This window comes from Camelus dromedarius, chromosome 2 (assembly GCF_036321535.1).
Source record: "Camelus dromedarius isolate mCamDro1 chromosome 2, mCamDro1.pat, whole genome shotgun sequence".
Classification (NCBI taxonomy): Eukaryota; Metazoa; Chordata; class Mammalia; order Artiodactyla; family Camelidae; genus Camelus; species Camelus dromedarius.
Window position 1 is genome coordinate 54,683,794 of NC_087437.1, and position 12,910 is coordinate 54,696,703.

At 42.2% G+C, this 12,910-nt stretch overlaps 1 protein-coding gene across 4 annotated transcripts in view; it reads left to right on the top strand.

Annotated features, from left to right (window-relative positions):
• The window catches only part of LPP (LIM domain containing preferred translocation partner in lipoma), a 631,758-nt gene that overhangs the window by 204,635 nt on the left and 414,213 nt on the right, over positions 1-12,910 (top strand). For all 4 annotated transcript variants that reach the window (XM_031453092.2, XM_064493711.1, XM_064493732.1 and 1 more), the window contains exon 4: positions 6,403-6,603. In XM_031453092.2, the coding sequence (XP_031308952.1) occupies positions 6,411-6,603 (193 nt within the window). In that variant the 5' untranslated portion in view covers positions 6,403-6,410. The remainder of the gene's footprint in view (positions 1-6,402; positions 6,604-12,910) is intronic.

Consider the following 12,910-nt stretch of genomic DNA (forward strand, 5'->3'; position numbering starts at 1 on the left):
ATGGCATAGCTAAGACTGGAAGCTGCGTGTGAATTCAGAAGGTCAGGCATCCTCTAGCTGAGGACCAAGTTGCAGAAAAGGGTAATTAGCCCTAGCTTAGGGAGGGCAGCACAGTGTACCATTTTAATAGACCCTTAGGAAAGCAGTTTTGAAATTCTAGGAAGACACTGACTTTTATATAAAGAGGGAAGATAGTGAAAAATCTCCGAAGGTAGAGGAAAGTGTTATTTAAATCTTAATTGCTTGTTTAAGTGGAGAAAATGTCACTATGGAACATGAATCCTAAACTGTAGTTGACCGTCAGCTACTTCTGATGTTTAAGTCACAAAGCCCCGCGGCCTCTCAGTTCTTCTGCCAATAAAATAGTGATGTTAACACCCGTCTCTTCCTTCAATATCGTTCATTTATTCAGCAAACATTGACCAAGAGCCAGGCCTTGAGTTAATTGCCAAGGGAGATTTAAGGACTAATGCAACATGATTTAAAGATTAATATAAACGTTCTAAGTCAATTATTCGCAACCCTTTAATCAAGATACGGACATAAAGATTTCCTGATGAATCTAGTGTGCAGTTTTGAAAATCCCTTTTTTAAGCTCATCATACTTGGTGTTAGATAATACCATGCAATGGTTGGTTGTTTTTAAATTTTGGTGATCTGTGTAAATATTTAAAGAGTATGATATTGATTTTAGAAAAGCAAAACTGGAGCAAACACTAGTTCATTCTATTTTTGTGGATGGCAGTGATTTGTCACTCACATGCTATCTTTAGAGGAGCTTGGTAGCTTTTTTTAGTATTACATGTCACTTTCTCTGCAGCCCTAAGTTTTCCCACCTGTGGAGAAAGGGTCTTGGTCATCATATGGCCTTTTGCAGTTGTTTGCGTTTTGTTGTGCCACATCAGGTTGGCCAGACTTTTGGATTCATCAGTGTGTGATCATCAGGGTCATGATAGCAAGATTTGACGGAAAGAAATAGAGAAGACATTATGGCAGGAAGGAACCAGAAGCTGGGAATGGAGATAAAAGCAAAATCTGCTGTTTCTCAGTGATAACTTTCTTTGGATTGTGATGTTTTCCTTTTTCCTCCAGATAGCTAGTAGTACCATGGTGAAGACCAAGGATTTGGGGTCAAAGACTTGTGCTCAGGCTTCAGCTCTGCTATTTGTTCAGCTTTGAGCAACTTGTTTAATTCTTACAGCCTTGCTTTCTGGATCTGCTAAACGTGGAGAATGGTAACCCTACCCCATATAATAGTCAGGATAATTACATGGCCATTAGAAAATTGCTCGGCGTACAGTTAGTCGTCAGAAAACACTTGCTGTTTCTATTCAGCCTGTAGCTTTCTTGTACCCACTGAACAGCTAGTAGGAGAAGACAGAAGAGTGACAGAGCGGCAAAAAGTGAAACCTCTTAGGTTCTTCTTAATTGCTTTGCATCTGATGACAGTTCCTGAAAGACCAGCGGTTCGGGAGCCCCAGCTCTTTAACTTGCTTCGGTTGTAGGCATCTTGCTTAGCTGAGGGCCACTTCTCTTGTTTTCCTCTCTTCTGATGGTGTTTGTGCATTTTCAGAGCCCCTGTGGAGATCTTCCCTTTCACTTCTTGCTTTCATGATGATTATAAGCTTAGAGTGAAACCAATCTAGAACCAGAGGAAGTAAGAGCAGAGTAAGTTTTGATCCAGCAAAACTAGCTCTCACCAGTGCTTATCTTTGTGTTTACAATGGGTCTCTTTCTGAGAAGCTGAGAAACCCCAGGGAAATGTTCTAGTTTGTCCGTTCACTAAACTTGTAAGGTTTTCTCAAACACATTTATCAAAATGAAGGGCTGTAATTAAGATTACAAGGAAGGAAAGTGCTACAGAATATTAGAGCCGATGGGGACTTTGCATTCATTCTGCAAATGAGTATCCTCTCTTGTTAAAGGTCACACTGTCAAAGCTGCAACTGGAACTGGGGTCGCAGGGACTCTCTGTCTGTTCAGCTGCATTTATCACCTTCCTTGGGTCCATCTTGCATGGATTTGTTTTTCTTACGTAGAGTTTTCACTCCTGTTAGATTCCTGGTTCAAAGATAAAAGTTCTAGCTTCTTACTTCTCTGTATAAGGCCTTTAAAAAGTAAAGCTCATTTAATCTTCCCAATCTCTTCCCCCAGTATTTTCTTGAGTCCCTCATTTCGATACAACTGGCCTGCTCCCTGTCCCACAGAAATGCTTTGCTACTCCCTTCAGTTCACAGTATTTTTAGGCATGATCCTTGTTGCTTGTTCCATTTATCCTCCAGAGCCAGCCAGCCTTCAGAGTCCTTGCGAATGACAACCCCCGTGCTGGGATCCTGCGACGAATCGCAGTTGGTGTTTTGTTGTTGTTGTTGGGGGTAGGGGTATACCGTGTGTTACTCTCTTTTTACATAGAAGAAATGCGTCTTCCTCAGATAAGCTTTATATTCCTTGAATACAGGATGACAGTCTGATTTATCTGAGTACAGGATGAGACTTTGCTTCATCTTGAGTTCCAGTGCTAGGAATAAATGAATAAATGAGTGAATGAATAAATAATGAATGAATAACAAACATTTTTATTGAGTGCATATCATGTTTTGGGCCCTGATTAGAGAATGATAATTACTTCTGCTCTCAAGAATTTAAGAGTTTATTTTGTGATAGGCAAGCAGAGAGACAGAGTGACATGTGATGAGTGTAATGACAGCAGTGTTCCGGGTGCTGTGGAAGTGTGGTTAAAGGGTACATAACTTGAACTGGAGGATGGAGAATGTGAATTTTGCCTTTAAGGATTAGTGGGAATTGATGCTCAGGATCCAAATAATACATAGTAGATGAGACATCATTTTAAATTTTAGCTTGGATGAAGGGAATAGAAGTAAAACCTAGAGGAAATGGATGAATTTCCAGCAGAATATAAATACTGAAAAATGATCTCAAAAGAAGTATAAAACTGCTACAATTATTGTAGAAGTTGTTGGAAATACAATTTAGCTCTGTTATTAAAGTCACATACCTGGGTGGCTTTCCACAGAATTCTGATAAACCTTTTAAGTTCAGATAGTTCTAATCTCATCATTAAACTAATCCAAACATTAGAAAAGGATGCAGAACTGCCATATCAAAACCTAACAATGATAAGTAAAACAAGTGGAGAAAAAACCACTAATGATCTTCACCAATGAGTATATGTACAAAAACTTTATATAAATGAGCATATTTAATTCATCCATTTACCGAAACATTACAACTGTGACCGAGTAGGATTAATTTCTAGGACTTCAAAGATGGTTCAATACCTGGAAGTCTATGAACGTGATTCAGTTCACCCCTAAATTAAGAGAGGGGGAAAAGAGATGATTGTGTCAGTGGATGCTAAGAAGGGAGATAACACAGATTCGAGAAAGGGAAGAGTAACCAAGGAGATCAACATTTATTCATTCACGCATTCATGCGTAACATATTTCTCTGAGGGCCTCCTTGCCAGGCACTGTGCTGGTATAGTGAGAGCACTTAGGAACTTCCAGTTTATTGGGGCAGATAAGCAGGTGAATACCTAGCTTACGTGTGGACTGTTAGTATGGAACAAGTACTAGAAGAGCCTGGGAGTTAAGCTACTCTTTTTGGAGAGAGTTAGGGAAATGTTCACAGCATCAGAGTCATTTGAGCTGGGTCAAGGTAAAAAAAAAAGTGGGATCTGGTAGAAAGTGAAGGGAGGTATATGGCATTGTAGATGGTGGGCACAGCATGAGCAGAGATTCAGGGGCATCGAATTTCCTTGTAAATCCTGGGAATGGTGTCACTGGGTCATTGTTAACATGTAGAGGAATGGTATGAAAAGATGGTGCTAAGGTCAAATGGGACAGATTCTTGGCCACACCCTGGCACATGCTGGAGATGTCACTGGAGTTGCCTGCAGGGCGAGTGCAGTGTCGCAGGGGTAATATATGGTGCTGGGGGTAGCTGAAAATACGATAGAGGCTATGCTTTGCATATGGATGCATAAGTTTTCATTTTTCATACTTTCCCGGAAGTTTCCTGTTCCTTTATATGTATGGAATTTCTGAAAAGGCCAGGATTCTACAGTCGATTGGCAATGTGAGATTGCTCTGGAAATGTGCCTCTTTGCTTTAGAAGTCACTGTATCCTATATTAACCCATTTTTAATGTTTCTATTTTGGAATAACTTAAGATTTATGGAAAATTTGCAAGGATAATACTAACCCATTTAAAAAATCTACCAATAAAATTTCCACTACAAATGTGCGTGGTGCATTCACATTTCCAAGTGTTTATTTCATCCTACTTGCTCTCCACTGATACTCACCTGAGTCGTGTTGACAGTCGGACAGACACTTTATCCCTTTCTTAGAAGACTGAGGTTCAAGCAAGCAAATAAAACCAAAGTTGCTGATTCTCAGCCTTGAGAGATGGGCTTGTTTTTGATATTGATTTAAAAAAACTCAAAGAATTCTTAATGTGCAGCCAGTTTTAAGAACCAGAAGTTAACCAGATTCATGGTTATTTTTCCATATGGGTTTAAGGCTGTATAAAATACAGTCCCCATGCTTCCAAAAAACTCTCAGTTGACCAGGTGTCTACAAGGTACGGGGAAGGAAGAGGAAAAAAAGGCCCTGTGACCAGAGTGAAAAGCCAGTGTCACCACTGGCTTAGGTGACAGAACCCTTCTGATTCCTAATTTAGAGTCTTCCTCACTGATTCCTGTCATCCTCTTTCATTGAGAAACCTACACCTCCAACAGTTCTTCTCTGCTCACTTTGCTTAGCAGTTGACAGTATATGAAATAGTTTAATGTTGTTATCTCACTGGTTGTTACAAAACTTGAGTTCAGGAGGACAAGGAGTGGAGGCAGCTGGTGCATCAGATGAAGGAAGCGGGGCTGTCAAGGGCACGTCACCCTCCTGGTGTGGCCTAGTGCTACCCAGGCAACACTGGGCCCCATCTCTCCCCCTTCACCCCCTCCTTCCGTGGCCCTGCCATGTGCCAAGGACTTTATTTTCTCCTGCGTTTCCAGTTCTCTTTGTCGTTACAGACATCTGGAGGTAATCATGGAGCCCTCTCAATTAATTCAGTTCAATTAATAAATTACTGGGTGGATTTGGGGCTGGGAGTGGGTGAGGGAGCCTTCCGGGCCTCCCTGCGTTGGAGAGCTCTTGCAATCAGACTTGGAGAGCCCTCCTGAGCGGCAGTCTTTGAGGCTCGGCCCTAGCCTGCAGGCTGTCTGGAGGGGTGGTTGGGTTACCCTGACACAAGATGTCATTTTATTTTCCTCACAGAGTGTATTTTAATCTGAGTAGAACAGCATCTGGGTTGGATCATTCATCCCCCCTCCTAGTTCAGATTTTCCTAAGGGTCCAGTATGATATCAGCTAAAATAGCTCCTGATGGGTGTCCTGTGGGATGCCCTGTGCATTATAGGGGTTGAATTTTAGCCCCTGGGCACTGAATACCAGTAATCATCCCAGGTGTTGTGGCAGTGTCCTCTCCCCCCAGTTTCCAGTGCTCCTTGGTGAGGAGCAGCACTGCTCCTGCCAGAGGGATGTTGTAAAGTGTCCTGCCATGCACTTACTGTGTCGTTATTTCAAGAAGAAGCTTTTGGTGGTTTCTTAATGCCTGCAGAACTCAATCCAAACTCCTCAAGCTTGTGCACAAAGCTGTGCTTTGGTTGCACTCCCCCCCACCCCCCCATTTTTAGTTCTTTTGCTTGCTCCTTTTCTGTATTCCCCCTCCAGCCACACTCAACTTGAGTGCTGGGTACTCTTCTGCGCATGCAACGTTGCCAACATTGTTCAGGCCCGACCTGTGCTCAGCACTCAAGGCTCGGTCTGACGGTCGCCTCATTAATGAGGTCTTAGTTCTGCTCCGAGCAAGAAGTGACCTTATCTTTTTCTACATTCCAGAAACACTTTTATTTACTTTTGACCTCATTTAGATAATACCACCTCCCTTGGGTAACTTATCACCCTTTTATATATTGATGTGGGAATCATTTTAATAGATTATTAATAAAATTGAAGCTTTCTGCCAACCTTGCTGATATAAGGTTCTCCTACCATAGAAGCTTCTTTAGGTTGGGGACGACTTCTTACTCATATCTGTTTCCTGAATAATGCTAGGGCAGCTATTTGCTAACTGTGGGGAGAGACGTATTCAAGGTTGGTTGAAGGGAGTGTTCAATTTTTCTTTTCCTCCAGTTAAGGTAGGTTTTTCATAACTTTCCTCCTTCTTCCTTCCTTCATCTTCTCGCTTCCTGTTATCAGAGTGCTTTTCAAGGTTTCATTAAGTATGGATAAAGAAGAGGTAACAACGATGTGAAGTATGTTGCCTTCATTTTTTCGTCTTACGTCAAAAACAACTGTGTTTATTCCTTTTTAATTCTAGATTGCACAATGTCGCACCCATCTTGGCTGCCACCCAAAAGCACTGCTGAGCCCTTGGGCCATGTGCCTGCACGGATGGAGACCACCCATTCCTTTGGGACCCCGAGCATTTCAGTGTCCACCCAGCAGCCACCCAAGAAGTTTGCCCCAGTCGTTGCTCCAAAGCCCAAGTACAACCCATACAAGCAACCTGGTGGTGAAGGTGAGTGTGAGGGTTGCGGAGCTGGGTGCCCCCGCTGGGAGAGTTCAATATAATAAAAGAGATTTATATACAACTTGCGTAACAAAAGTGATATGTACTATTATATTGTAGTACAACGTGATAAAAGTGGTTGGTTGTGTCGGGGAAAGGTAGATCAAGAATTTGCAGTGTGGTTGTCAAAAAGTATAGATTCTCAAAGTTGGAAGAACACCTAGTAACTGTCTAGGCAACTCTTCTTTTAGGTATAAAGAGACTGAGACCTCTCAGGGGTTATGTGACTATGGTGAGTTGGGGCCAGAGCTAAACCTAGAACCCCCCTCTCTCCATTCGTAGCTCAGTGCCCTTCTACTGCTGTATCCTCCATCCCTGTCCCACTGTCTTGTAGAAGTGTCTACCACCCCCCCCCCCACTGCCATTGGACGAGGGTCCCCAAATGCTGCCAAGCAGTGGTCTGATGGGAAACCCATACGAAGCGAACCGAGTAAGGCACCCAGAGTTGTGCTGCCTTCTCTGGTTACTTTTCCACTCGTAGGCTACTGTAGGATAAAGTCGTCTGCAGGGCTCTGTGTGTTGAAACACAGAGAACTTTGAGTGAAGCCTAGTTTTAGGGGCTTAGTAGTGGTGGTACATTTTACATCAAGGGGGATTTGAGGATCTCCGTGATCTCAGCACACCCGGTGTATCTGCATGGGCACAGCCACACGGTGGACCCCACAGGCAGCATGAAGAGTGCTGTACTCTGGTTGAAGAGGCTCCATATTTTTACCTATCAGTGCCGGCAGCTCATCCAAACCCGTGAAACACTGACTTACAGCTGTCAGTAGGTCGTTAGCCTTCTGGTTGCTGAGAGAGAAGAGGTGGTGAAAGAAGATTCAGCCCCCCTCTCTCTATTTTCTCCCCCATCCTACTTTTTAAAACAATCACCTCACCCTCTCCAAGATGTCTCTTACTCCTTGGATGACATTCGTGCGTTTGTTTCAGCGATTTTGCATGCGACTGTTTCACATTCTGTGATACAGTTCAGTCTCTCTCTTTTCTTTCTAGTCCTCTCCCCACCCACAGTGAACACTTCTCCAGTCTATTAGTATTTTAGGACTGATGTCCGAGGCCTAGTCCAGATGTGTAGTTCGTGTCAGGTGGCTGGACCCTTAGGCAGGTGGTTGGGAGGAGGTCAGGTGTCGGCATGCCGCCCTGAGCTGTGGCTGTGGACCTGGGGTCTGCTTTGTCTGGAGAGAGCGAGGACAAGCCTGCCAGGCTGCTCTGGGAGAGCAGTCCATGCGGCCCGTGGCTCTGCGCAGCTCCACGTGGGTCCCTGCAGCTTCGCTGGCCTCGTGGGAGCCCGCACCGCTGCAGTTAGTCAGGGGCTTGGCAGAACTGGTTTCCTTTGCCTTGCTGTTCTTTAGCGATCGCGGGACTCAAGGCTGTGATGTGGGAGAGAGCCCCTCTAAACAAGACAAGAGGAGCCATTGTTGGCTTTCTCATCTGTTTTCTCTGTGTCTCCCTGGTCTCCTTACTAGGGGATTGTTACGTTGTCTCCCCATTTTTGGGGAGAGCTAAGATGGACTTTCTCTAACATGAAGGGAATGAGGGCAGAGTGTCCTAAGGAGGCAGACGTGTGAGGAAGGCTTAGTGGGTGTGACAGTCGGTGCACACCTGAGGGTCAGGGTGGGGCAGGGCTTGTGTAAGAGGGAGGAGAGAAGCAGACCATGGTCGCCCTTCAGGCCCCTGCGCTCTGAGTGCTACGAACTGTGTGGTGGGTTGGCCCCTGGCTGACTCCTCCGGCATTAAGATGCCCCATCCTCTTCACCGCACCACGCAGGGCTCTCCCACTGCCTGGTGTGTTCTCTGGGGACGCTGGCGCCCTCTTTGATCCTCTGCAGCTCTTTGCTCAACTCTTTGTTCTTTCTTAACTTGCCGCCCACACCCTTTTGTCACCTATCAAAACCCTGCTTGTGTCGCCTTCCCCAGTGTCCAGACATGGCCCAGATCAGAGGTGACCGCTCCCTTCCCTGGGTTTCCACGAGCACCTTATTCTATCACGCTTCTACTTCTTTTGATGTTCCTCCTGCTCTTACTCTGCCGCTTGTGACTACACATCCCATGGGAGGCACTCTGTTTTTCCATTGTCATTTTAATACCTCCTCCTCTAACCCTAAGAACTGCTTTTGTTTTCACATAAAGTAATGGAGGCTCAGAGAAGAGAGGTGACATGCTCTCTGGTTTTGTGACTAGGTTTCCGAAGTGAGGCTGCCGTCCTCACGCAGCGTGCTGTCCTGCTGGTCCCTGTCTTCATGGCATATGTGGCCCCATATGATGGTGATACTTCCCTACTTCCTTATAAGAATGTAAGCTTTGTTTCCCCATTTAAGCAACAAGACATGGTTTCTCACTCATCCTTCTGTTCCTCTTGGCTCTTATTATGCTACTGTGTTTTTAGTAGGAATGATTGTGTGTGGTCAAATGTATGTCTGTATGTTCTTATGTGTATATATATTTGGATGGGTGGCGGATGGCTGGATGGGTGAGTGCACTGCTCAGTAAATCTTCTCTTGCAATAAACAGTTTGGAATGTGGCATCCTCATTCGAAGCAACTCAGTCTCATTTAATTTCTGAAGTTGATTCTTTCTTGCAATTCTGCCAATCCCTTTCTCTCTTTTAATATAACCTTTTTTGAATACGTGAAGGAAGAAACTTCCCTTGCATATATACATTTTAAAGACAAACATGGGTAAAGTTTCATGGATATTCAGACTTTTTAAAATGTAGCTCTGTCTCTTCATCTGCTATATATTATGACGCGGTATTTGTTAGAGGTGTAAGATTTGCTTACTTTATATTTAGTTTAAATGTTACTGCATCCTCTGTTGCTCTCAATGTTTTTATAATTCATGTTACTTTCTGTTTAATTTTTTATACATTTCTGAAGTTTATATCTATTTTCTTTTTTTTTTTTTGGCCCATTTAGAATGTTCTGTACCATTAGTGAAATCCCCAGGTAGTAGGTAACACAGTTTTTATTTACAGGGTGAGTTGATGATGCTAAGATCTCGTGCCTCAGCTCACGCTATTCTTGGCCTCTCGTACACACTTGCCTTCAATTTCTAGCCCATCAAGTCTTTATATTCATAGCTTAATTCAGAGCCTGGCTTCCAGGAACCTCAGCCACAAAGACAGAGCATTAGAACTGATGGAAATCATGCAGTCCACCCTTTTCTGGTGTAAAGGTGAGAAGTGCTGTGCAGACTGTGTGAGTGATTTGCTTGGAGATGCACGGCCTGCTCGTGGTCAAGTGGGCACTGGACCTCGGGTCCCTTCTGAGTCCCAGGTTATCCAGGACCTTGTGTTACAGTCTAGTGAGGATGTTGCCACACCTCATAACCTCCATTCATCTCATACCATCCCCTTCACAACCAGCTCTAGTAGATTTACTTGCTTATGCACCTGTCTCCTTCTGTAGACTTGGACCTTTTGGAGGCAGGGGCTGCCTGAGTCATGCCTTCACTCCAGACAGCATCCAGCAGGACACCTGACACACAGTAGGTCCTCAGTGATGTTTACAGTGACAGTTAAACCACAGGAACACAGATTCGAGCTTCTCATCGACTTGCTAGGTTGTATGGTTCTGCAGCGCAGCGTATGTGTTTGAATTACTTTTACTGCCTCTGCCCATTCCTTGAGCTTTTAGCCCAGGATTTGTTTAACCACTGCTACCCTGAAGTTAGCGCTTACATTTCTCACCATAATATAGGTATTTTGTCTTTAATCTCTGGGGTTTGCTTTCTCGTTTTTAAATTCTGACTGTGAAAATAGGAAAAGTACCCACGTGTTTTCCACATCGACTTACATTTATGTGATACCATGTCTTACAATTTTCTTTTATAAAGCATTCTGCTAATAACTTTCTCTGCAGGGCTTTGGCACATTTTAAGTGGGGTGTGCTTTTTTTCCCCTGTTAGTAGCTCCTTAGGCCTTAGGGTCCTTTTATTTCACTACAATTATTCTCATTTTTCATCAAATTTTTTTTTTCAACAACTTGTGTGTTTTGGAATGCCCCTGCACTTCCAAATCCTTTTTTCTGTCCTGTACTGTATCCTTATGAGCCCATGTATATTTTTACTGCTTTGTTTTTTTACCATGTTGAGTGTCTGTGTCATTTTTTATGGAATGATGTTGGTGTGTATGTATGGTTTTGTCTCATCACCTTCTGTTCTAGGCTGATGAGTGCAATAAGATGATGTGATTTTTCTTCTGGTCTTTAAAGTACTAGCCAATGGTGTTCTTTATCCTATAATCTGAGTCCCCTCTCTGCTTCAGATTTGGAAAAAAAAAAAAAAAAGAAAGAAAAAGAAAAATCCCAAAGCCTTAGGCCTTGATGGCAGATCTTTCTTTTACTGTCCAGTGGATACCAAAGTCAGTGAGCTTTCTGACTTTACTAACACATTATTTCTTTAAAATTGTTTTGAAATTTTCCTATTGTACAACTTTGGCAAATGGAAACTCCACTCCACACCCCCCCCCCCCGGCCCCTTTCTCTTTCAATTATTTGGCTGCATGAAATTTGATAATATTTCATAACCATATTATAATAGATTATCATACAGAATGATTTGTAAATTTTGCAAGTTTGTAAACTTAGGGTTGTCTTGTGGTCTAGAATTGACTTTCTCCAATGTCTGAAGTTTCTTTTAAGAGATACTTTTAATGTAAGATTTTTCTTAAAAAGTGAATCCGTAGGGTACAAATTCAAGGTAACCCTTTCAGGAGAATTCTTCTTATCTGTATGCTGCCTTACGGTTTATCTGGCACTTCCATTTTCATTGTCATTTAATTCTGAAAAGAGACTTCCTGCTGTAGCTCTCTGAGTCAGGTGAAACAGGTGTCATGGCCATTGTGCGGAGTGGTGGACTACCAGAAGTGGAATACCTTATCCAGTAATTGCATGCTAGTAAAACTGTAGAGCTAAGCTCTAGTCTTTGTCCCTGGGGTTCTCGCTGATTTAAAGGGCTCCATCTATCGGAGATTGGGCTAGACACCCTCACCTGTTCTAATTCCACTGCTTTATTACGGCATGGTTCTTCTTTGAAATTAATTTCAAAATGGTTGCTCTTTTCACAAACTTGTACACGTCTATGTAATACAAACAAAACCATTGTTTTCCAGCTTTGCCTACAGTGCTTTACCTGGACTCATTGGGTCAGATCAGAATAGGTGAAATGAATTCTGTGCAGCCAGGTTCCTAAGCCTGCACATTTTTAACTAGATCTGCTACCTGAGGTTATTAATCCATCCTATGGAGAGGGAATCGTTCTAGGTGATCGCAAACTCACTGAAATATCAGGAACTCTGCTGAGACCCAAGTTTGACTGGCGTGTCCCTTTTCCCGTTCAGGGTAAGCGTCTCGGGCCTCCTCTATCACTGTGCAGTGCAGTGCATGAGTTTTAATTTTCAGAGCCTCAGGGAGGAAAATGGACAAGCTGTTCACTCATTAAAGGGTCAGGTAATAACTGTATTAGTTTGATCTTTACATAGCATCTTCCTGAGGAGAAAATAACTTGTAATTCTTTGGATGGAATCAGATCTTCCTAAATATTCATAGGCCTTATTGATACTTAGAAGAGCCAAGGTTTGGTGCTGACTTGGTGGTCAGGGCATTTACTTTCAAACCCCAGTTTCACCACTTGATCTTGGGCATCACAATTTTCTTTTCCACATTTTCTTAATTTATACAACTCGCTGGTGAAATAGAACACTGTAAACATGTTTTATAAAGCATAAAATACCTGATAACTAGAAATTACTATTGCATACTTATTCCACAAACATTTGCTTAAAACAGATTTTGTACAAGGCCCTCTGAAGTAATGAGCGAAACAGAGATTGCTTTCTGCCCTCATGGAGTATACTTCTTGCTATAATTAAAATAACTAGTTGTTTTTATTAATATGAAGTAATATTGATAAAATTATAAAAGTATTTACTTAATAAGTACATTTCATAATTTTATACACAGTTACTAGCAATTATTCTAAATTATAATACTGGCACTATAAAAATAATAAATGTGTAGTAATACAAATGTAATAATTACTAATAATTACTAATGATTACTAATAAAGGTATTTAGCAATACTGATAAACAGTATTAACTTCTAATAACACTGATAGGAATCACAGTACCTTGGTAGTTTATATACATATATATCATATATATAAAATAAAAATATAAGATATAAATGTATAAAATATAAAAATATATTCATATATTATATAAAATATAAAATAAAATATATATTTTTATATATATAT